Source organism: Sciurus vulgaris, assembly GCF_902686455.1.
Source record: "Sciurus vulgaris genome assembly, chromosome: 13".
Lineage (NCBI taxonomy): Eukaryota > Metazoa > Chordata > Mammalia > Rodentia > Sciuridae > Sciurus > Sciurus vulgaris.
Genome location: NC_136474.1, coordinates 13,952,424 through 13,978,249, shown reverse-complemented (window position 1 = coordinate 13,978,249; position 25,826 = coordinate 13,952,424). Strand labels below are relative to the sequence as shown.

The 25,826-nt window shown below is 53.5% G+C and overlaps 1 protein-coding gene across 2 annotated transcripts in view; it reads right to left on the bottom strand.

The window, feature by feature from the left end:
* Window positions 1–25,826, bottom strand: part of GNAL (G protein subunit alpha L) — a 133,322-nt gene that overhangs the window by 25,344 nt on the left and 82,152 nt on the right. For both annotated transcript variants that reach the window (XM_079108873.1, XM_079108874.1), the window contains exon 5: window positions 15,304–15,401. In XM_079108873.1, coding sequence (XP_078964999.1) covers window positions 15,304–15,401 — 98 coding nt within the window. The remainder of the gene's footprint in view (window positions 1–15,303; window positions 15,402–25,826) is intronic.

Here is a 25,826-nt window from a genome sequence, read left to right as displayed (position 1 = left end):
AGCCCTATTTTGCATTTTATTTAGAGACAGGGTCTCACTGAGTTGCTTAGCGCCTCTCTGTTGCTAAAGCTGGCTTTGAGCTGGTGATCCTCCTGCCTCAGCCTCCTGAGCAGCTGGGGTGCCTGGTGTGGCCACTGCTGGGCTCTAGTGGTTTTGAAGAGATGCATTTCAGAGTCTCTCAGCTGTCACCATCCTCATGCACTGTGACATGCATGTGCCGGGCATTGAAGCTCACTGGCCCTGCAACAGACCTCGCTTGCTCTGCACAGTGGCTTCCTAGTTCACCCCTGGCCTGTGCCTCTGCAACACAGCTGATGCTCGATGAGGTTCTGCTGAATGTGTGAATGCAGCTAAAGCCAACAGCACTGTATACGTGTCTGCTTGGCGACATTTCAAGGAGTCGTATATGAATACACGCATGTATGCATCACAAGGCACACTCATGTATTAATGCATTACATGTGTCATATATGTGTGCGCACATACACTTGTGTGTAATTTCCCCCTATATGGCTTTTCTTTGAGTGCTAGGGCTCAAACCCAGAGTCTCATGCATGCTAGGCAAACACTGCACCACTGAGCTGCACGGCCAGCCATTCATCCGTCTGTTATCTATCTTCCTACCTATCTACCTACCTACCTACCTGCCACCTTTTTACGCAAAAACACAGCTATAATTCAAAACCCTAAGACTCCCCATTCCTCCGGCAATCTCAAGGTCATTATCCCTCAGCTCATGTTAACACGATGTCAGGTTTTCCCAATAAAAACAAGGAAGTGTCAGCAGGGATCAGATCCATGCCATGACAGAGCTCTGTGTGTGGCTCTGGGGCTTGCTCTGTCGCTCCTCTGGGGCCTGGTGAACACAAGAGTCCAGTGTGGCAGCCACCACAGTACTAATGTAGGGACACTACTTCTCTACCCTGAACAACTTACGATTTGATAAGTTTGGGATGGAATCTAAATGCCCCTGTCCCCCTAAGACAGTTCAGAATCTTTTGGCACTGAGTGAAAGCAATGAGCCCTGACCCTGGGCCTTTATGGTGGGTAGGCTTCAGATTCATTTTGTCTTCCTTGGAATAAAGAAATCTCTGACTGGGCATGGTGGCACATGCCTGTAGTCCCACACCAATTTGGGAGGCCGAGGCAGGAGGATTGCAAGTTCCAGACCAGCCTCAGGAACTGAGTGAGATGCTGCCTAAAAAGAAAGAATACAAAGATCTGGCCGTGTGGCTCAGTGGTTAAAAAAAAAGATGTGAGGGGCTGGGGTTGTGGCTCAGTGGTAGAGTGCTTGCCTAGCATGTGTGAGGCGCTGGGTTTGATCCTAGCACCACATAAAAATAAATTAATAAAGGTCCATCAGCAACTAAAAATATATATTTAAAAAAAAAAGATGTGTGACTGCAAGCTGAAGGTTCCTCAGTGTTCATGTTGGATTCTGCATCTAAGGAAATGAAAATGATAAGCGCTAACTAAAGAAACGTGGTAGGAAGCTAGAGACCTGGAATGTTATTGGGTCTGACATGTGCCATGTGTTTTTCTTTCTGTTCCTTGCTGGCAATCTTTATTATGCCACCGTTTTCCTCTTAGGAAGAGCTCACCCCTGCGGTGGCTGGCAGTGGCCTGGCTGTCTGTGGGAATGTGAAGCTCATCCCACTAGCAGGGTTCTAACGGAGACGGACTCACAGTCACACACCAGGGAGGACAGGGACGCCCCTGGCCCCGCGTGGTACTGCTGTGCAGGAAGATGGAAGCTGAGTCTTTTCATGTAATTACCTTTCTAAACTGAACATTGAACTTACAACCCATGCATGGAAAACTCAGCCTGCAACGCAGCCAGTCAATTCTGTTGTGTACTAAACCCTGAGCGCTCTGGCTGCTCCTAATGGAAACGAGGCCTGGGAGCTGGGCCTCTGCCCAGGGCCAGTTTGGGCCGCTTGCTGAGGGGTGGATGTGGTTGGGGGAGCAGTGTCTGTCCCCGTTACTGCTGCTGGGGAACGCTGTGTGCACTGACTGACTACATCCTTAATCAGTGCACCTTTGATGAACCTCGAGACCTGGCTTCTACTTAGTGTTGTATCTTGGTTAAAATAAACTTTGGAAGGGCAAGTGATTTAAAATAGCCATGGTCAAGGGAGGCCCGGGCCCATTCCAACAGCCACATATGCTGAGAACCGCTTACCTTTACAGTTCTAGTCTAGCCCATACTGGGTACTGGGCTCCCTGACCGTTAGTGCCCACAGAGGGCTGATCTTGGCCTTTCAGTTAAGAAAGGCCTGAAATTAAGTTTTTGAGCCCAAATGTAAAACTTTTTGTTAATTTCAGTTATGAAGAAAAACAGTATTAGAAAGCAAATATATCTCCTTAGTGAGTCCTACTAGGAATAATTCATATTAACACCTCTAATTTAAATGTAAAAGATCCTATAACAAAGCAAAATATTTCTTATCATTTCTGTGCTTTTATAATATGCATTACAGTGTCCAGTTTCCTGTGCAATGGTGAACACTGTGGTCTACAGGGGTCAGGGTACAAGTGCTGACTTCAGGGGCTGAGGCAGAAGGATCTCAAGTTCAAAGCCAGCCTCGGCAATTCAGTGAGGCACTGAGTGACTTAGTGAGACTGTCTCAAAACAAAATATAAAAAAGGCTGAGGATGTGGCTCAGTGGCTAAGTGGGCTCAATCCCTGGTACCAAAAAAAAAAAAAAATCAACTTTAAAAAGGTTGTTGCGTCAAGTGGTTAGAGAGGAGGTATCTGAACTGTTACAATGGCATGCTTTCTTCAGCTACTTGGCAGAGTTGGGCTGGGTCTCGAGCTCATGCCTGTGTTCCATAAGGTCTGCCAGGTTCTGCAGGAGAGGCAGGCAGGCGAGCCAGGCAAAGACGGCGCGCTCATGCCATTCCATTCTCAGAGGTAGCCATTCTGACAGAGGGTAACGGCAGGTGAGAGGCTGCTTTTGCTAAAAGCACTGACTTTCCACAGGCCTGCAGATGCCCACAGGCGACTGAAGCAGGGTGAAGCCCAGCACCTCTGACCGCAGCTTGTCACTGTCTCCTGGATCCCTCAGACCTGAGTCGGGCCCTGCGGCTCTGCGGCTCTTCCTGTGCGTGGCTTCAGGAGTGGGATGCGAGGTTCATTAGCTCTGAATGTGCCTAACCTTCCCCATCTCGCTGAGACCAGGACACCAGGGTAAGAGTGACATCTGAGAGAGCTGCAGGGACAGCCAGCTGCCCGCTTCTGTGGCCTCCGCCTCCAGATCCCTGCCAAGGTGCCTAGAGTCCCATCACTGCCCTAAACCCACACCCTGGGCTCCAGGCGCAGCAGAGTCTCACGGACAGGTGATGGGACCCCACTAAGTGGGAGCATTACTGAGGAGAGGAACCGAGGCTGCCCCCTGAGCAGGAGCATCTCACGGAACCAGCCGTGCCCTCATGTTTAGATGAGGACCTCTGCAGGGTGTCCACGAGGACCCTGACTGAGATGACGGCCAACAGTCCACAGGGTGGCCACACTACTTGGTTTTGCAGGCCTCTCGCCCAGGCTGGCTCTTCCCTCTGCTCGTGAGGCTCCTGGGGGGGGGGCCTGACCCGCTCACCTGCCACAGGGCCGCATTGACCAAGCCCCTCTCCTGCTCCTTTCGCTTGGGTTTTGGGTGGTCAGGCCTGACTCTTTTGACACCTCCAAGGTTGTGCCTCTGGCCGAGGACTCCAGTATCAGAAGGGTCTCCTCGACGGAGGGACAGAGGTGCTGGCCGAGCACTCTCAATATTCTAGACAGTGAGGGAGGCCTTCTAGCTGGCATTTCTCTTCAGGAACCAGACAGTCTGTCAGTAACCATCTGGAAAACAGCACTAGTAGTCAATCGGAGCAGATTTGGAGGAGAAAGTGTATTTTCAGAGTAGGCTTAGCAGTTAAAAGAGAATGGAGAGCGAACTGAATTCCAAGCATGCTAACAGAAAACTGCAAATCTGCAACTGCATGTAGGTGAGCTGAGGTAAGGAACCAGCTCACTCCTGCAGCCTTCGGGGGTCTCGTTCTCTGCAGCTGCAGAGACCACGCTGCCTCTACCCAGCGTCACAGCCGCAGCCCCTCCATCCCTGGACCCTTTCACGGAGGAGTGCTAATCATGAGAAGATCATGGTCAGGCGGGTGGAGAACTGTGCTCTGAGGACTTCACAGCAGGGAGCTGAGAGAGGGGCGCCCAGAGGCCACACAGCGTCTGCACCCCGTGTCCAGCCCGCCAGCAAGCGCGGGTTAAGAGCCCACTAGAGAGCACGTGGCGTCCGTACTCCGCACCCAGACAGCGCAAGCCCTGCTCAGGAGCAGTCAGTCCTCTGTGGGGCTGCCTGCAGGGGAGCCGTGTTCCTGTTTCGTCTGTGGACCTGGTGTCTTGAGGGCTGTGGAGCTGGTCCCCCGAGGACATGTGAGTTCAGCTGCACACGGATTCCTTCTGCTCACTCCATGTTTTAGAGGCAGAACTGGAAAGAGAGACTGGCCTTTGAATGGTTGCTCACCTCACACTAGGTTTCTTATTTTAAGAAATCTGAGATGTCCTTGGATATGTTGAACTGAGGAATTGCCTTTTTTGGCCAAACTCTGTCAAGTCCCATCTCCCTCAGAAGAAGGTCTACTCAGCCACGGCATGAAGCTTGGTGGTCAAGGTGGAGCCTTTGCTCCTTAGCAATCGCTGCCTGCCTCAGGGAGCCAGGGAGGGATCTTCCATTCCCTTTCCATGGAAGTGACGCCCAGTACGAGGTTTTTATTAATATCACGTAGGATGAGAAACGAGGGCATCCCCTCACTCAACTGCACATGGAAACCCTGTGCTCAGATTTCCATAAGGGAGCATAATCATGCAATGAAGCTTATATCTCAAAGGCAGCTTTCTGTCGGCATCAGAGATCCTGGTTACTATGCGATCAAAGGAATCCAGTGGAGCAAAGGTATCCAGTTCTAACCACTGGTGCAAGGAAGCCCAAGGAAGGTCTTTCTTCCTCTTTGAATGCTGTTTTTGATAGGAAATTATCAAAGAGTAGCCTCCTTCCACCCTACCCTGTTTTAAAGCTTTCATTACATTTCTTGATCTTGTGAACACATTCTAACTTTTTCCTGGGAAGGACTTACGTAATGTACTTCCCATAGTTCTCTGAGTTAGTAAATGCTTCTGTTCTAAAGCAAGCCACATAGGAGGGTGTATCAGAACCTCTTTTTGTTTTGTTTGGTTTGGTTTTTGATCCTAGGGGTGGTACCCAGAGTCTCACGTGTTAAGCCTGCACTCTACCACTAAGTCACACTTCCAGTCCTAAGAACTTTTCTTTTTTTATGCCTGAATAATATTCCCTTGGATGGCTTTGCCACGTTTTCTTTACCCATTCGTCAGGTGATGAACACTGGGGTTTTCTCCACATTTTGGCTACTGTGAAGAATGCTGGGGTGAACAGATAAAATACTTGAACTAGCTGAGCTCCACAGAAACATTAACTTTGCTTACATGAGAGGGGTAGGCGAGGGTGGTAGAGAAAGCCTAAGAAGCGCAGTTATAATATGAAAATCCAGCTGTTTACAGATTCACCCGCCGCATGCCAGATGCTGTTGTGGGCAATGTGGTTCCACGTGCGCAGTTAGTAGCGGCACACTAGCCCAGCCAGACTGAAGACCCACAGGCCCTGGCCGGAGAGTGAAGTGCGGATGCGCCACAGTGTCTTGCCTGCGGGACAGGCCAGGCCCTGCCTGGGGAGTAAGTCCCTCCCAAGCAGACGGCGTATGACCACCTGCTGGTGCACACAAGCAGGAGCCATTCCGAGGTTTGAAGACATCTACACTTTGAATCCGGCTGGTGCTCTTCTGTTTCTTTCCTCCCTCTGCCCCTCCCACATGGGTGAGGGCCAGGTGAAGCCACGTGGACTCCGGCACCTGGGGCTCTCCACTGGGCACTCAGCAGAGTGTGCCCTGCCCTCAGCGAGGCACCTTGTGGAAGGGTGAGGAGAACCTCACTTCTGCTGAGCACTCTGCCACCATGGCAGGCGGTACTCTTTCTGCTGTTTCCTCCGTGTTAACTAGGAAGACCACGGAAGCAGGCAGACTTAGATGGTCACCTTCATGTCAGAGAAGGTGCAGAACTCAGTGGCTTTTATGTACCGAGAGTCACGTGACCATCCCCACAACCGCAGACACGTCCATCACCCCGGAAGGAAAGCGAGGCCCACCGAGTCACGTCGACCCACTCCCAACCCTCGGCCCTCAGGGACCCCAGTCTGCCCTCTGTCGCTGTCACATGCCTGCTCTGGCATTTCTCAGGAATAGTGTTTGTCCTCTGTGGTGCTGGGCACTGAGCCAGACCTCCGTGTGCGAGGGAGGCGCGACCCCAACTGCACCCCAGCCTGGACAGTTCATATGAAAGGAACCGACCGCGCGTGGCCCTTCAGGCCTGGCTTCCCTGGCGCGGCACAGCTGTCCTCGGGTGAAGCGCCTGCTCCCTCGGAGCATGAGGTGACTCCTGCGGGAGAGCTCGTTTGTCCCCGACCACCAGGCCGGGGCCCGGGGCCGTCCCCACTGCCGACTGCAGCAGCGTCGCTCTGAGCACTTCTCTGCAAGTTGTGATGTGGAAGTAAGCTTTTCAGTCCCCTGGGTGCAACTAGGAGACTCTGGGTCCCCTCCTGGAACCGCACAGTAGGAGTGGGCTGGGGTCCTGGGGAGACACTGGGCTCCCCTCCTGGAACCGTGCACCAGGAGTGGGGTGGGGTCCTGGGGGACCTGGGGTCCCCTCCTGACCGCTGTGCTGCGTCCACTTTGCATTCCCACCAGCAGCAGGAGGTGCCGTGTGCACACCTGCCCAGGTGTTCTCGGCTGGCTCTCGGTGGGAACCCCAGGAGCAGGTGTCTGGTGGGTCTTACTGGGTTGATCCCAGGACCGGGAGCACCTTTTCTGGAGCATAAGGGCCGTGTGTGTCTCACCAGGGAAATGTCGATCGAGATGCATCTCTGCCATTTAAAACTTGAGCTATGTGTCTTTTATCATCGGTCCTGAGAGTACTCTTAATAATGGTTCTGACGACTCGCTAGCCCGAGAATCGGACTGAAATGGAAAGTTAGGGACAGCCACTCAAAATCTGAGATAGTGTGCACCCTGACAATCCAGGGGTGTGGGCCGTGCCGGGTTGCCCTAGGAGCTGGGTTCTGGCGCCACCTGGCATGCACTGAATGGTCACAGAATACCTGCTGAAATTTTAATCCGAAATGCTCTCAGAATCTTTAGGTTTCAAATGTGAATTCCCAAACCAAGTAATTGTCGTGCTCTGTAGTCTCATGCGACTGTGATCTCTCCCCTGCCAGGCAGGCAGATAAACTCACTGGGTCAGCGTGAGCACTGGTGTGGGGCCCTCCTCTAGGTCTCCAGGAACCCCAGCTCTCCTGTGGGCGGGTGTTAGGCTTCGGAGCTGAGAGACAGGACGCACCTCCTAACTGTATGTGGGTCACAGTAGTAGTTAGTGGCTTTCCATCTGAGTTCCCTGGGTTCCTCGGAAATGTTTCAAAGAATTCCGCAAATATTTAAAAATAACTGTAATGAAATCCCTCACACTTGAATGCCTTACCCGTCTTTGTAATTTGCCAGAAACCTCCAATTTATTAACTGTGCTACTATGTAAACTGTAGACTTCTAATAGCATATAGTTGTATGTTTTATTTCTCCCCCCTACATTTTATCATGAGAATTTCAAACATAAAACAATTTGAGATAATTTTATAGGGAACACTTGGCTAGCGTTTTTTTTAGATCATGCTGTTATCAGATTCTGTACTTTTTATTTATTTTTATTTTTTGGAGATGAGGTCTTACCATGTGACCCACGCTGGTCTCAAACTCCTGATCTTAAGTTATCTTTCTGCCTCAGCCCCTGTGTATCTGGGATTATACGTAGGTAGCAGAATATCTGGCTTATTTTTTTTTACCGTACTTAAAAAAAAAATAGTCATATCCCTGTTCGTCTATCCATCCCTTAATCCATCTTATTTTAGGCTCTCTTTTTCTTTCTCTCTCCGTCCCCCCACTCTTTCTCTCCTTTTTTTTTTTGGAAGCGCTGGCTCTCTCCCTCGGAGCTGCACCCCCAGGCTTTGTGCTTGCTGCTAGAAGCCGCATTTCACTCAGCTGCCCAGGCTGGCGGAGACTCGGAGACTCGCAGTCCTGCCTCAGCCTCCTGAGCAGCGGGCGGGCTGCTCCGTGGCCCCAGCTCTTGGATGCATTTCAGAGGGTGCAGACCCGGTGCACTTCCCTCTTGAGCAGGAAGATCATTATCTAGAAATCAGTTTGTTCAGTTTTTCTTTCAATGTGAGCTTTACACCTACAACCCTACAAGTCTTATCGTGTCTTTGTGGAGTTGTGATAAATGCATGTGCTTCTGTAACCCAATCCCCGCATTTCCAGCTTCCTTCAAACACGCGGTTTGGAAGGGAGGCACCGCTCACTCTGGGGTGTGTGCTGGGGACCCAGAGCTCTGTGCTAGCTAAGCACTTGCTCTTCCACCAGCCGGCTGCCCTGCTCTCCCTAGGATGCAGCCCACAGCAGGGTTCCCACACAGGGGAAGACCCGCCCCTCCAGCACCTGACAGCTGGATGCCCCTGCGGCCACCAGCTCTGCTGGCAGGTCCGCTGTCGTAGTCTCACAAGGGAGAACATGCCCCACCTCAGTGCTGTAAATAAAATAGCGATGAGATTCCACACTCCCGCTAAAGGACTGTGCAGAGTTGTTAGAGACTGTTATGAACTCAACTCGGAAGATTTCTGATGATTCTCCTTTTCACACTTCAGCATAATTTAACTTAAAATGTTCCTTGTGGTTCCAAGGAAAACAAACAGAAAAATATGTTTCTGCTACCACTTGCAACCAGCCTCCCCATGTGCCAGAATGTTTCCAGCTGGCCCCTCCCCAGCAGGAATAAACTGGATGGCGAACCTGGCAAAAGACCTCTGCCATCTCTGGCCACTGGATTTCAATTCTGTCTCTACCAACACGGCCACAGAGACCTCCTGGTTTACTTGCAATAAGCGAAGCTACAGGGGGCATCCACAGTAAGCGCTGTTCTAATCCACTCCACTGGGCTCCGTTTCTTGCACCACTTTGCTCGGACACTTGCATTTGGTTCTGCTGCTGTGCAAGTTTACTTATTTTTAGCAGGGTGGGGGCTTCCAGGGATTGGACTCAGCTGCACTTGACCACTGAGCCACACCCCAACCCTATTTTGTATTTTATTTAGACACAGGGTCTCACTGAGTTGCTTAGGGCCTTGCTAAGTTGCTGAGGCTGGCTTTGAGCTCCTCCTGCCTCAGCCTCCCGAGCTGCTGGGGTGACAGGCGTGCGGCACTATGCCTGGCATGCTGCTGTGCACAAGCACTGGTGCTGGTGTGGCAGCTGCACCCTGGGGAGGCTGATACCGGAGGCCGCAGAGTGCCTCCAAGCAGCCTGGGAGGCCAGGGCTCAGGCTCACCGCCAAGCTGCAGCAGCCTGGCCTCGCCACCTGATTACTGGCTTTCCACCCATGGCTCTGCACGCCATGGGCTCCACCAAGTACAACAATGCACAGCTTGAAGGCCTTCAAAGTGTGCTTTCTTTTGTTTGTTTTATTTTACTATATAAAACACTACGTGCACAGCTTTCTGCAAGAATCTAGCAGTACACAACAAACAGCGACACCATCAGAAACTTGGCATGACACGCGAAGAGGAAGCTGGGAACCGGGGTCTGGTCCTGACTGTCCCTGCTTCATACAAAGTCTGAGGGTGCACCAGGAGACAGGGAGTTCACTGGGAGTATTTGTTCTGGGATGGTTGATTTTATTTTTGGTGCTGGGGATTCATCCCAGTGTGCTCTACCACTGAGCTACACCCCTAGTCCTTTCTGATTTTTATTTTGAGACACGGTCTTGCTAAATTTGTTTAGGGCCTTGCTAGTTGCTGAGGCTGGCCTTGAACTTGCGATCCTCCTGCCTTAGCTTCCTGAGTTGCTGGGGTTACAGGTGTGTACCGCTTCACCTGGCTCAATCTGAGAGATCTAAAACTACTTTTTACACAAGAACATTTGCGGCAAGTGACATCAAAAATTTCTTCTGGATGCTTCAGGACAGGGGTTTCCAAACAAGGGTAAAGGAAATGAATATTTGCCAAGGGACTTACCACTGAGATACCTGGTTCACCTGCTTTACTCCACTGCTGCTGTGACAGTGGTCCACGTCACCTTTTGAACACAGCTCTGAGGCTCATTTTTCACAGGGACCTGTTTTCCTTCCCTCTTCTCCCTCTCCCCCTCCCTAACCTGGGGGTAGGGAACAAGAGTACCCTGAGCACCTGCTCCATAGGACGGAGATGTCTGCCAGGGATCTAGGAAGTGAGTATCTCCCAAATTAACAAGTGAATGTTCACACAGACCCTGGTGCCCTGGGACCCCCTGTCAGGGCGCACCTGGAACATGGTCTTTGAAGAGCTCCCTTAAAACCCCTGTTCCTGCTGATGGGCAGAATCACAGCCTCTAGGACAGGAGTCCCTGGGTTTCTCCTTTGCTAGCCAAGCAATAAAACTTCTTTTTCCTCTTTCTTAAAACTGTGCTCTTATTACTATATTGACATTAATTGGCACTGGAGACAAGGACTGAGCTTTCAGTTACACTACCTTCACTTTTCATAAGCAAAATGGAAAAAAAAAAAAAGAGTAATTGTACCACCTATAAACTGTTCCAGTGTTTCAGATACAGAAAATCCAAAAATCACGGGTAGGAATAAAGGCCAAAATGAACGTCAAGAAGAGAATGTGTGTGCACCCAGGGAGTTGTTACGTATTTCATGAATGCCACAGAATATAGTAATAAACATTTAAAATGATAGTTTATTTTAAAATGACCTGCAAAAGACAAAGTTGAAGCTAAAATCTTGTTGATGCTGATAATTTCCAGATTGTCCCTGAAGCCTAGTATTCCAGGACTTGCCAGCCCCCCGGGCTGGAGTCGGGGTCACAGTGAAGGTGGCGATGGAGACTCCCAGCCAGTGACGGCGGCAGACCTGGGCCTGCGGCCAAAGAATCACCTGATCCCCTGCCCCCCTTTCCTTTTTCTGGAATATTCTCTCTGGGAGTATTCAAAGCCAATTACTCAAATGGATGCGCTCCTGAGCGAGCTGACGTACCTGTACAAAGCCTACCAGGCTGCACGCAGAGCTGAAGCATTTGGAGTTGCATGGAGCAATGCCTGACTTCATAAAGCTATTCTGAAGATCCAATTTTCTCTGGTTTTCTCTCTCCGAAAATAGCTGTTTCCATGGTTACATAATCACTTATTATTACGACTGAGAGGAAGTGCATTTTGGGGATAATTCAGTAGAGTCTGAGCTGTAATTTTCACAGTAGGGATTGGGAAACTGTGCATCAAATATAATCTCTGTTAATTTGTGAGCCTGCAGCCCCACAGACGCCCCTGGTCACTGAAAGCGCGGTGCTTCAGACTCGGCCGCAGTGACGGCCTCTGCTCTGAAATCAGGGACGCCCAGGGGCTCCTTGGGGCAGCCTGGCTGGCCCTGCCCAGAGACACTGATCAGTCAGTCAAGGGGGCCAGCAGCTTGGCAGGGGGCCGGCCCTGGCACTTCTCGGGAAGGAGTGAGCTGAGAGCTGTCCCCAGGTGCCTCTGGCTGGACGCTGCTTCTCGACACCACTGCGCAGACCCCACCTTCCTCACCCCCAACAGCCCAGCACAGACCTTGGCATAGACCATCTGAGCCTCATGAGGTTTTGGGGGTCCCTCGGTGTTTGCCCACCTGCAGGCTTGGGGTGTGGTGCTGGCCACTGCTGCTTGACCCATCTGAAGAACAGGCCCCAGAGGCAGGGAACCTTAACCGGCCGGTGGAAGGGCACCCTGAGCCAGCGGGAGGCCAGAGGAGGAGGCCACTATGGGCCAGGTCCTCACCAAGATGCACCAGGCCCAAGGGGAGCCTGGTTCCTGCTGCGTCCCCGCCCTGGGCTCCATGCTCCTTCTCCATCCCCCTTTTGACACTGAGATAGGATTCAGGTCACACAGATGATGCTGCCTCCCACCGACTCCCAATTCTGAAGCCACGAGTCTGGTTTAGAGCACCCACGTGGTGGTGCGACCTCAGCTGATTCCAGAGCGGCCTCTGTCCCACAGAGGAGCCCTCCCCGCCCTGGCACCACGCTGCCTCCGAGGCTGTGCCCTCCGCGGACACTTGTACCCGAGATCACTCTCGTGTGACCTGGCGTTGGTGTCCCCACTCAGCACCGTGTCTCCAGCTCATGCGTTCTGCAGCTGGTTATCAGCACTTGTTTCCTTTGTGGTGGTGAATAATATTCCATGGTCTGGGAGTTCACATTTGGTGTGCCCATCAGTCAGCTGATGTTTCACTCGGGCTGTGATGGATGAGGTCGCTGTGAACACGTGCCCCCAAGTTTCCGTGTCAATGCATGTCTTTAATTCTCTTTGGTATACACTTAAGGATGTCCTGCTGGATGCCATAGAGCAACTGCTAGGTTCTCCCACGTTCTGAGCAGACAGCTCCGCCTCCCCAGCTGGAGCAGGACCTGGATGCCACTAAGAATCTCTCGTTCCTCAAATGTTCCCGGGAACTGGGTCACAGGAGGAAGGACTTTCGCAGGCCTTGGTATTAGGCCCTCCGTGGTGAGTCTCCAGGTTTGGTCCCACGAGGTAACAGTGACCTGGTCACCCAAGGCTCACATTGGGTCTGCCCCATGCCCTTGGATGAGGGGAGGAGGAGCGGGGCTGCGGGGCCTCTGAAGGCGGCGGTCAGCACTGCCCGTCAGCAGTGCGTCGATTCTGGGGTCTGGATCTGCCAGTCCAGGTGCGGTCACGCTGGAAATGACACCTCCATCAGTGCCAGGCTGCAGGCGAGAGGGTGACCCCGAGGTGACGGCGGAGTGGGGTCCCCACTGTGGGTGACGTCACAGCTGTCCTGATGTCACCGCACAGTGCAGGCCTCACAAGCTTGTGGCCGTGCTGGAGGGAACGCCCTGCCGCCGGTGCACGGTGGCAGTCATCGGTGGCTGCTGGCTCGAGGGCTTGCCACGCCATCCTGCTTACAGAGGACGACGCTGACAGGAACATGGCCAGCTGGGTGCCTGGGGCAGCAGCCCCGTGCGCGCTGTGCCCACCATGTCTCCCGCTTCTCCTGACTTGATTTTTGCTCAGCCGTTTGAAGCACCATGCGCCTGAGCAACAGGCTGCTGTTATCCATCCACCCAGCACTCAACCCGGTGTGCAGAAAGCCAGGCCGTCCGGGTGTGTGTGCCTCAGGACCTTTGCACAAGGCGAGGTCACCGACCAGGTGGTTCTCAGCATGCAACCCAGCTGCTAAGTGACACTTTCAAGGTACATGTGCTGAGCACCGGCTTTGCAAGAACACCCAACTCAGAGCTGAAGGAGACACGCTCTGGGGGACTCAAAGTCCAGTGGCTGGACAATGGGCAAGAGTGTTGTGGTCTGAGGCTGCGCTGAGCTCTGTCCCTCGCTGATCTGACCAGACCCCTCCTTCCTTTCATCAAGCGGTGGTGATGAGGCAGGATCTCTGTTGTTCTTGACTCTTCCTTCAGCGACTCAGAATGCCTTGGCGGCTAATACTGGCCTGACGACTTTACTGAGATGCCATCTGTTCTTAAGCTCCTCCCTCCCTCTGTCCCAAAACCAGATAGTCCTCAAGAGGCAAGGCCGCAGACCCAACATGGTTCTCCACTGAACGGACAAGCGAGCTCAGGTGAGAGCCAGGGACCACCCTGGACCCCGTCTCCGTGATTCTGCGGGCCGGGCCGAGGAGGCCAGTGGGAGGCTGGGCTGACCGCGTTTCACCCTACAGGCCTGAAGGGGGTCTCGCTCTGCAGGAGGCCTTTGCCAAAGGACAGACTGAGGGAAGCAGCAGCTTTCAACTCTGGCCTTGTCTGTTTCTGGGGAGCTGTGATCCCGAGGCCCCTCAGTTCACCTCCCTGGGCCTCGGTCTCCGCCTTGGTGCCACGTGAGCAGGAGATGCGCCTCCCTGGGGCAGGCAGGCTTCCGAGGGCGTTGACCGCTGTTTGCTTAGGTTACACGGGTGGCCTGAGGACAGTGGTCACTCCACCCCAGCACGATCCGCCCGAGTCTCGCGAGCAGCCCCCTGGACGGGTGCATCGTCTGGACGCCGTCAGACTCACACCTTCACGTTTCCACATTCTATTTAAGATCATGCTGCTGATTCCATCACCATGGTGATGCGCGGATAAACACCCCCCTCCCCGTCCCCCCGTGTGTGCTTTAAAAGAAATTCCTGGGTGACACTGAGCAGCTCTGACCTCCCCGCCAGCCTGCCTTCCAGACATGCGGACACAGGACAGAGGATGCGCTCCACCTCGTCAGCAGGGAGCAGGCGAGGCTTCAGTGTGACAAGCTGAGCACCCTGACCTCTGACCACCAAACTGCTTGTCAGGGGCAGCGAGCAGGCCTGCAGGGCAAGACAGGCCCCGGGGCCTCCTCTGTGTCATTCTCCCCCATTCCCTCCCTCACCCAGCCAACAGCCACCCGCTGCCTTTGGAAGAAAACCCAAGTTCCCTGTGGGGCCTCAGCCCCGAGGCAGCCCCTGCCCACCTCTCACTTCTGGTGGCCACTCCTTTCCCATCCACGCCCAGCTCCTCCGCCTCCAGCTCCCGGGGACCCTCCCCAGCGCCTGCATGCTGACCTTGCTTGGTGCCCCACGCCCCGGGCTGACGGTGCCCAGCCGGTGGTGACCACGCCCCTGCTCCTCCTCCAATGGCCATTCACACGGGAGCTGCCCCGCTGGTTCCACGCTCAGAGGGGCTGAGTTCTTTGCTGGCCAAAGGGCCACATAAAACAACCCTGTGTCCAGTCTTGTTAACAGAGCAACAGGCGTTTCTAGAAGGTGCCAATGAAGTGACACTTTTTTGGGGGCGCTACCATCTGCAGTGGTGGAATGTGTCTGAAGGTAGCACAAGACACTGGGAGGGCGGCAGGGCCCCTGGCCGCAGGACCCTCCCTTCTTTCCTCTACACTTTTCCCCTCAAATATGTGCTTGTCATGTTCATCACCAGCTAAGTAACATAAGGAGGTGGCCGCAGGCCTCCAAGGGTCTGGCCTGGTCACACGTGTTGACCTTACCTGAGAGCGTCACCTGGAGAGCCCTGCTCCCGTAAACACGGCCGCAAACACCACGGCCTCCTGGGTCACACGCATGCCCAGGGCTCGGCGCAGACCCCAGGAGCCTGCCCCAGCCCAGAGCGCTGCGCCCCTTGCCCCCCGCAGAGCCCCGCCACTCACTACTGGGCGCAGTCGATGAGCTGGTACTCGTTGGACCTCTCGAAGCACGCCTTCACGCCCTCGTCGTCCCAGAGCTTCTTGACGTGGTCGAAGAACTCCTGCGGCGAGAAAGGGCGGTGAGAAGGGCCGGCGGTGAGAAGGGCGGGCGCTGCGGCCTCCCCAGCGGAGCAGAGCAGCCACTGCACGGGGCATGCGCGTGGGGCTGCGGCCTCCCCAGCGGGGCAGAGAGGAGCCGCAGTCCGGTTGCTCCACGGGGTCCCCTGGGGGGCTCGGGAGTGAAAAGACCAGTCATTAACTGTGAATGAAGCAAGCTCAGCGTCAGCACTCTGGGTACCGGCGACTGGATGTGGAGACGGGCAGGTTTAAGTTCTGTCCAGCAGCTGTCTCTTGGCCTTTCTCTAAGCCACTAGCAGAATGGACATGGGCGACTAGGTGGATGCACTCTGGCCTTTGGTTTCATAAACCTGAAACGTGTGAGTCTACACTTTGTAGTGATAATCACTGTGAGTGCAGGCGTGTGCACCCCAGAGCCAGGGGCCAGTGCTCCACCTCACCCGTCAAGTCGAGCGACCTCTGAGAGAAGACTCTTCGATCTGGAAGTGAAGGGGGCCTAGGAACTCAGATTATCCACATTACCCAAGTCCAATCAACCAGCGCTGGGGAGCCAGACAACACATTAGGTGCCAAACGCAAAAGCAGGACCTGAGTGTTCAGGGGACAGGGTGCTGGACACATGCCCTGCCCACTGCATGTTCTTAGAGATTCACAGTTCCATTCAAGAGTGCGTCTGCCAGCTGGGTTGTGGCTCAGTGGTGGAGCACTTGCCTAGCGTGTGTGCGGCCCTCAGTTTGAGTCTCAGCACTGTGTATAAAAAAATAAAGGTCTGCCAACATTTAAATATATATAATATATAAATATATATTAAAAAATAAAAATATATCAAATTAAAATATATACAAAAATTAAAATATATAGAAATATATATTAAAAAAAAAGTGGATCCAAATATTGTGAGGTACCCTTATACTTAGGAGGGGAGGAGGAGGAGGAGGAGGAAGAGGAAGAGGAAGAGGAGGGAGGGAGATAGGGAGGGACAGAAGAGGCAGTGGTGGAAGAAGAAACCACAATGTTAAGTATGAAATCAGCTACAAACCCCTGGAAGGTGCCCTGGGTAACCTCCTGGAAGGTGCCCTGGCTTACTTCCCTCCTGCCTGGACTTCATTGAATGGAGAGCATCTTTTCAGGTGCGGGCTGCGCTCTAGACCTGTCCATCACCGTCAGCAGCAAATCCAGACTCCACCAGAACCTGTTTCTATCTTGTCTCCCTAGACTATGCCTCCTTTCTGGAATGTTCCTCTGATGTTCCCCCCAAACACAGGAGAAGCCTCGGCTGGGCTGCCATCAGGAGGGTCTTGGGACAGATCCCTCGCCTGCATCACAGTGAGAGGTGGGTCACCAGCCCTGGGGCACCTGACTTCTCTGCAGGTGATGGACTACATTCAGAAATGAATTTCACTGACTTAGATGTGGGAACCACAGATACCATACAGTGCTTTGCAGGCGTTCACACAGGAATCCTCCCTATGATAGGTTCCAATGGTGATGAAGACTGGATTGAGCACTCTAGCCTGGTCAGTGAGAAAGAGGAGAGTGGTCCCTTTATCTGGTTTTCAGGAGTCAGGAAAGGCCCTGGAGAAGGAAAAGAAGCATGTGTGGATGCTCAGACACGTCCCGCTGGAGTCAAGCCGGGCCACCAGGAGAGAACTCGACCGCCAGGGGTCATCCTGCTCACCTGCTCTATGGGGAGCCCCTGGACCTGAAGGTGGGGGTGGCGACCAGAGGGGAGGAGGAGCCCCTGAAGGTCGGCACTGCGCACAGCTGGGTCCCCACGCGGCCCTCCCTCTGGGGCAGCGGACAAACTGCACTGGACCAGAAGGCCTGCTTGTCCACTCCTTAAACGCAGGCCTGTGGATGCTCCAGCCACACTGGCTGGGGCTGCCCCAGCGGCTGCACACCAGGCGGAGGGTGAGGGCCGGCGGCTCCAGGCCTCTGAGCCTAGTGAGGTGTGATGACCCTGAAGGCAGGGCCGGGGGTTCTGGGGCCCTGCGTCTCCTGGATCCCTGCTCAGGGCCCACCTTGGGCTGCCTCTGGCCTGCCGTCACAGCACGTCCCTGCTGGCTCCTAACTAGGAGCTCGCCTATGGAAATGTGCACCCCAAGCTCCCCAGCCGGGAGTCCCGCCCAGCCAGGCTGGGAGTCTGGGAGTCCACACCCAGCCTCCGCTCACTCCTCCAGGCAGGCCACTGTGCTCTTAGGTCCTTCCCAACACCCTCTCCTAACGCCCTGTGTCCATGTCCTGGACGTCAGAGTAAGCACCTCAGTGGTATCACGACCCCTACTCGAGTTCTTAAGTGGTTCTTATTTTGTTGAAGGCACTGCGTACAATACTTTAGCAAGATCTCCATTATTTCTCACAAAGAGGGAAGAGGTAGCTGGTCTCCTCTGTGCTCAGAGAAGCTGAGCAACTCAACCAAGGGCACACGGCGTAATGACAGGCGTCTGTCTCATTCCAGGACCTGTGTTTCCAACCACCATGAACACTACACCCTTCCTTGTACACATGAAATCAGTTCTGTTTTCTAGTTCTTTGCTGGATTTCCTTGAAGTCGCTGTTAGTGTGATCTAGTAAGCCCACTCCACAGGATGCACCCAGTGCAGGGGTTCAGGTACTAGCCGAGGCACCGAAGTGGATGCATCTTTCTGCATCTATGAACACAACTTTCTTTCATCTGCGTCTCATCCCCCTTTACCCTCCTCCTTTCTTGTGTCGAAGCAGATTCTGAAACCATGTCATTTCATTTGGACATCATTTCTAAAAGACTTAAGGCATTCGCAATACCACTGCCTCAACCAAAACCACATGAACAAACAGGAAAACGAGTCTTTGAAATCATTCGATATTCAGTCACTTCCTTAGCTGCCAGTTGGACGTTTGTCCCCAGTGAGGCTGGGTTCTGAAGGGGATCAGAACTTGGCTTATTGGTCATCCGGAGCAGAAGGCCACTGAGAGACCACACATGGGAACCCAATGCCCTGTCCTCCCCTTTCTGTCTAAAAGAGGGCAGGAATTCCTGAGCCAGGATGAGGTATGGCCAAGCAGAGGGCCCCTGACCCCCTCCTCCTCCCCAGGGCTGCCAGTCACTGCTCCGGGATGTGCCTCCCTCCATTAAGGGGCACAAAAGCTCTAGATCACACCCATCCTCGAGGGTTTGCCACTTCTTTTCTGTGATGCCTCTGTGCACAAAAGTTAAAAATATCAAAAAGGGCTGGGGTGTAGGTCCGTGGAAGGGCATCTGCTCGCGTGTGGGAGGCCCTTGGCTTGACCCCCAGCACCGCACGTCCACCTGTCCATCAAGGGCTGCAGCGAGGACAGCTGCATTACTGTTCTGCTGTGTTAGCCTCTAATGTGTGGGCTCTTCTTTCTCCACTGTACCACCTTGTGTCTTTGTTGAGACCAACTGTAGAGTGTGGATCTACTTTTAGGCTCAGTCCTGTTCCTCTGGGGTCTCGCTTAGGCCAACAACAGACTATCCTGACGACTGTGGCTCTCTAGTAAGTGTTGAAGTTAGGTGGCTTTTGTTTGTTTGTTTTGCTGTTGGGATTTGAACCCAGGACCTTGCACAGGCTAGGCATAAGCTCTCACACTTGCTGAGTTATACTCCATCTCCAAAATTAGACTGTTTTATTTTTAGGTACTGGGAATTGAATCCAGGGAAACTCTGAGCCATATCACAGTCTTTTTTATTCTTTACTTTGAGACAGGTCTCACTAACTTGCCGAGGTTGCTTTGCACTTGTGATCTTCCTCCTTCAGCCTCCTGAATCCCTGACTACTTGCAAATGCCTCCTCTCCCAGTTGAAATCAGGTAGTTTTAAGTCTCCAGCTTTGTCTTTCTCTTCTAACATTGTTTTGGCTATCGTAATGTCTTTTTGATTTTCACAGACATTTCACGATCACCTGTCAGTTCCATTAAAAAGCCTGCTGGCATTTTGACTGGGGTCACATTGGCTCTCTAGGTCACTTTGGGGAACTGTGACTGTCATCTTGATCATGAGTCCTGTGATCCATGAACATGGTATGTCTGTTTGTTCATGTCTTATTTAAATGTCCCAATAGTGTTTCGTAGTTTCAAATATATAGACACTTGACATCTTTTGCTCAATGTCTTACTAAGGCCAGGTGTGGTGCACACCTGTATTCCCAGAGACATGGGAGGCTGAGACAGGAAGATTGCAAGTTTGAGACCAGCCTGGCCAACTTAGTGAGACCCTGTCTCAAAATAAAAACATTGAACAGGTTGAGGATGTGGCTCAGTGGTAGAGCACCCCTGGGTTTGACCCCAGGACTGCAAGAAGAAAAAAGTCTCCCTGAGTAAACTTTCTGGGATGTCATTTTGAATGCGCATGTTTTTAAAATGTCATTTTCAGATGCTTTCGAGGCTGGCACACTGAAGCAGTGACCCCTGTGACTGATTTTGTCTTCCATAAACTGCTGTTTTCACTCACTAGTTCTAGTAGTTTCCAAAGGCACTTTCGTCCTGGGGCAGAATTAGAATTCCACATGCTCTGCAGTACCAGGGGCTCCCGAGGGCCCCTCAGCACCACAGTCGGCTCTGGTGGTCTTTGCTGCTCTTACACTCATTTCCAAAGATACCCAGAGCTTCTATCTTTTGTTTCCAAACGGTGAGCTCAACACAACTGTGGTACGTATCAAGTTTTGGTCATCGGATCCACGAACCACGGTGGAGAATCACATCTCCTGTTATGGGAATGTGATTTTCCTTAAGTTTTCTTTTTCTACACAATTATTTTTTTAGCTTTTGAGACTTTTCTCTTTGCAACACTCCCACTCTCCCCACCCCCACAAGATCCTCTGTAAAACCCTAGTTCCCTGAGAAGATTTGCAACCACAGTACGCCACAGAGACTCAGTGGAGAAACTTATTTGTGTGGGAACAGAGATACAATAATTAGGTATTTTCATTAGGGAGAAGAGACTCCAAGAATCCCAACTTTAGACTTTGCTCCTAGACAAGGTGCTAAGTTATCTGACAGGAATTCTCAGAGCATCAAGCTAGGGTTGCATAACATTTTAAAATATTATTCTTATTCTTGGTCTTCTTAGTCACTGTGAATCTTTTCTGCTTTATGTGTTGGCAGGCAAAATGGAGAAAGGAGATGCCCTTTTTTGGGGACTAAGGTTAAATCTAAAGAGAACATCGGTCACGGCAGGATGGTCATTCTCTGCTGAGGACAAGTCTGTGGGAAGCATCTAGTGGGAGGTGCAGGCTGACCCCAAGGGCGGTGCACACGTGGACGTTGGTGTCCGCGGACTGGGTCAGGTCCCAGTGGGGTGGCTCTTGGTGGTTGTGGAGACTCAGTTTCCCCTCCTGTGCACTGGATGATTTCAAAGAGACAGTCTATCTGGTAGGAGGTGGTGCTGCGGCAGACGGAGCAGTCACCGCTCAGAGGACCAGGGGTGAGATGTGGGGGCAACTGGTGGGGGGTGGGAAGCGCAGAAGCAGAGGGGCTGGTGGGAGGGCTTGGTCAGGAGAGTGTGGGGTGACCGGGCTTCCCGGGGAGGTGGCGCCAGTGCGCAGGCCCTGCAGTCTGGTACAGGGAGGCCGGTTAGCTGTGGCAGGGCCCAGACTCTGCAGACCGAGCGGGAGGCGTGGGGAAAGGGCAGGAGCCTGGCTCCCGGGAAGCCCAACCCTCTGGAAAGGCCTCAGGTGGAGCTACCCATGCCGACGCGGGCACTGGAGCTGGGCAGCGGGTGAGTGGACAGAATAGAAGGAACGGGGGACTGGATAGAGCTGCCGCTGTCCTGAGCAGACACAGGCCTGAGATGGACCTGCAGGGGCCTGCAGTTACCTGGGTCTCCAGGTCCTCCTCACCCGGAATGTGCAGGCCAGGGACCAGGACAGTTTCCTTGCAGGCCCCGCTGATCTTCCAAGGGTGGTGACAGCTGGGACGGACCCACCCTGCTCAGCCCCACTGTGACCTCCAGCTCACACCTGCCCGTCAGCCTCCTAGGAAGGGCCAGGGCATCCGGTGGAGCAGTAGAGACAGCGTGGGCGCAGGCGAGGCCTGGTCTGCAGGGGCACGGCCGCTGGTACAGGCCACACCCCAGAGCTACGGGTGGCATTCTCACAGGACGGCGGAGAGCAGGTGGCTTATGTGGGGTGTGCCTGTGCAGCCCTGCCAGTCAGAGGGCGAAGCTCCAGGAGAGGGACGCCTGGCCCCGCGACGGAGGTGCTTGGGTTGAAGTGTCCACTTATGTAAAAATCTTCCAGGGCAGCCCCGAGTTCCTTGTGACTCTGCAGTAGCTGTGGCTCTGGCAACGGAGCTGACAGCAGAGGGAAGATCGCTGCGGAGGAACCGTGCACACCTGGGCTCTGGCCCCGCCCGGCTGCACCAGGCGATTCCTCTGTCCCGGGAGAGTGAGCTTCAGTCTCAGCGTTTCTACCTTTTTCTATTTTTCATGGAAGACTTGTTGAAATATATATATATAATTCACAAAGCACACGATTCACAGGCTCTCAAGGTAAAGTTCAGTGGTTTCTCATTCACTGGTGGAGTTGCGTGTCTGCCGACCCGAGCATCTGAGAGCGCCTCCATCACCCTGAAGGAACCTGTGGCACCAGCCGTCACGCCCAGGCTCCCAGTGCACGGACTTGCCTGTTCCACTGTTTCACACAGCGGGCATTGTCCCATGTGGTCCTCCCTGTCAGGCTTCCGTCACGTACAGTATGGTACAGCTCTCTTTCCGCAAATACCTGGACTGGGATGCTCCTTGAATCCACAGATCTTCCCGCCCCAGTCGCTGCTGGTGCCCTTTACTCTGTGAGACCTCCTCAGGTCTCAGCCGAAAGGCGTGTTCCCAACAGCCCTGTGGAAAGTTCTCCCGGCCTCTATCCGCTTCCTCCTTCTTTGCTAGTCCTTCCCCGCCACTGGCACGCGGCACGCCTGGCTACAGACGTGTGGAGGTTGCACGAGGAGCTTCACTTCGAGGTGCCGAGCATGGTGTGGGGCACGCGGTCACCAAGGACTGTGTTAGCTTTTCACCACTGTGACTAAAAATCCTGGCAAGCACTGACGTGGAGGAAAGGCTCAGTTTTGAGCTCACAGTGTCAGAAGTCCAGTCCATGGTGGGCCACCTCTCCTGCTCTGGGCCTAGGATGAGGCAGAGCATTATGGCGAAGGGTGTGGTGCAGGAAAGATGGCAGCCAGGAAGCAGAGAGGAGCCAGGGACAAGGCACAGGCTCCTCAAGGGCTAGCTGCCAGGGACCTTCCTCCAGCCGTGGAATGCCTGCCCACAGTTAGCACCAGGAGACCACTGGAACGTGAAGCCCCAGGTGGCTCAACCCCCGAGGAGGTGGCCGCTCCCCTGGTCCATCACCGACCTCTGAGCACTCCTGCATCGGCCAACGCCTGAGCTTTGGGGCAATGTCCAGACCTAACAGTGACAGTTTTGGGACATCTCACGTGCAGACCTAACGGTGACAGTTTGGGGACATCTCACGTGCAGACCTAACGGTGACAGTTTTGGGACATCTCACGTGCAGACCTAGCAGAGACAGTTTTGGGACATCTCACGTCCAGACCTAGCAGACACAGTTTTGGGACATCTCACGTCCAGACCTAGCAGACACAGTTTTGGGACATCTCACGTCCAGACCTAGCAGACACAGTTTTGGGACATCTCACGTCCAGACCTAGCAGAGACAGTTTTGGGACATCTCACGTCCAGACCTAGCAGTGACAGTTTGGGGACATCTCACGTCCAGACCTAGCAGAGACGGTTTTGGGACATCTCACGTGCAGACCTAGCAGTGACAGTCTTGGGACATCTCACGTCCAGACCTAACGGTGACAGCTTTGGGACATCTCACATGCAGACCTAGCAGAGATAGTTTTGGGACATCTCACGTGCAGACCTAGCAGAGACAGTCTTGGGACATCTCACGTGCAGACCTAACGGTGACGGTTTTGGGACATCTCACATGCAGACCTAACGGTGACGGTTTTGGGACATCTCACGTGCAGACCTAGCAGTGAGTCTTAGGACATCTACGAATGGATGGGAAGGCGTCCGGGTTGTGATATTCTCTGCTTTGGGAAGAGGCGTAGCGAGGACAGGGACACCAGGTGGAGGACAGGCCACCGTCTGCACGAGGCACCTGGGAGCGTATGATGGGACGGGCTGGGCAGGAGGTGAGACCTGTGTTTCAGGCCAGCCCAGCTCCTGGCGGGACGGCCAGCGGTGTCGAGGAGGGACCAGGGCCTGTGAAAGCCTCCGCCATGGCAGACGGCACGCTCCACGCAAGGCGCCGCCCCCAGGGTCTCAGCTGGGAGGGAGCGAGAAGGGCAGTGACCATGAGGACAGCCGTGGACAGTGGCGGTGGCGGGCAGTAGAGGGCAAGTTTGAGCTGCCTCAGGGCCCGAGGGATACTCTCCAGGGCAGGTGGCTCTTGTCCCCTTGCTCCTGACCACACGCCATCCCTCCCGCGTTCCCCGGGGACCGTCCTTCCTGCCTGCACGATTCTGGATAAAGCAGTACAGGGAGGACGTGGGCTCCTCCATCCCCTTCACACCCCATGCAATCCACATGGGATCCCCAGCCACTGGCTCCCTGCAGGGCTGGTAGGACACCTGCTGCTCGCCACCTCTCCCTCCTCTGCTCCCGTCCACCCACCCACTGTCATCCTCACCTATTGCCTATGCCAGGGAGGCACAAACTGGTGAACAGATGGACATGGCCACCCTGCTGCTGTCTATCCACACCTGTGGGCCCAGAGTCTGTGGATCAGCTACCAGAGGTGGACACGCTGGGGCAGGAAGAGGTCACTGCATCTGCACAAAGGCGCTCCGGCATCTTTCTTGTCATTGTCCCTGAATGCTGTGGCATAAGGATGGTTGACACAGGACCTGCCCTGTGTCTGGTCATCTAAGTGATCTGGAGATGACCACAGCACCCGGGAGGACCATGTGGGTGATGTGCGGACGCTGTGCTGGGTTCTGTAAGGCCTGGGGTCTGCAGACCCTAGCCAGGCAGGGCGTCTGGAGCTGCACCTCTCTGCTGTGGCAACATCGCTGGCCACTGAGCTCCACAACCCGTGAGCTCGCCCTTCGCCTTTCTCCCTGTGGCCCTTCCATATCAGAGGTGGACAGACTCTTTTCTCACGCTCTCTGTTTCCCGTTTTTGTGATGCTGGGGTGGAACCCAGGGCCTGCACTTCCCAGCGAGCACTCTGACACTGAGCCACACCCTTGTCTGGACACGCTTCTAAACTCCACGGGAAGCTCGTCTGACAATCCTGCCTAAAACGGTGATAGGCAAAGACTATGAAGCCATCTAGTCTAAGGCATCTTGTAAATGGTGGACCAATGTACACGGCAGTCCCATAAGATCACACAGCCAGGGACGTCCCAGCTATCTTGGATCCGTCCAAGTGCACTCTAATATCCACACACGGGAGAAAATGTCTAACAACAAACTTTCAGAATGTTATCTGCCTCCTCAACAATATATGATGTGATTCAAGAAAGGAAGTCTTCTCTGCTATAAGTAAAACATTTTCTTCTGACCATCAAGGAGAGTTAAAATGATATGTTAGTCCACACACACAAAAAAAGCAAAAACCCCAAACAAAACAAAAAACCCAGCAACCCCCACCTCCAGAAAAGCCAACCAATCAAAACAAACAATATAATCATATAAATGGAAAGACTTAAAGATGTCTCTAAGCTATTCTAGTAGGAATTTATCCTCAGGATAGAAATCAGAGGCTGGTAAAAAGCCATATACACACACAGTATAACAAAATCACAGACAATGAAATGTCTACGATAGGGAGTTTCTCAGTGAGTAATGGGATACTCACGATGAATAGTATGTAGCCATTGAAAATCAGGCTGTACAGGCATATTTATTGAAATGAAAACAGTTTCTAATGACTCTAAAAAGCAATTCTGAACAATAAGCAGATTGAGACCAGTAGTGATTCGAAGGTTCCAATTTGATCTAATGGACTCCCTGCTGGTCGGACAGCTTTGGCTGTCCTCTGCGTTTCCTCTGTGGTCCTTCTCAGCGGTACAGGTGAACCGATCCTGCTGTCGCTGAGCAGTGTGCTGCTGCCCCGGCCGCCCTCCGCGGCCCTAGCTGGCTCTGCCCATCTCTCAGCACACGGCCTGCTGCGCCCGGCAGGGATGGCCACGGGACACCAGGACTGTTTTGCACCAGTGCAGAACTGCCTATTCTGGTGAGCACCATGGTGCCTATTAGCTCAACCCGGCTTCGATGACCCTCATAACTGGGTCCCTGCTCCTGGCAGGAGCCAGCACCTGCTGTCCCCCAGGGGCTCTGGCCCGTCACCTGTGCTGGTGAAGTGGGGATTCTTTGCTGCTAACTCACAGAGAGGCCACTTCCCCTTGGAGGAGGCTGCTCTTCCTGGTGGAGTCACCCAC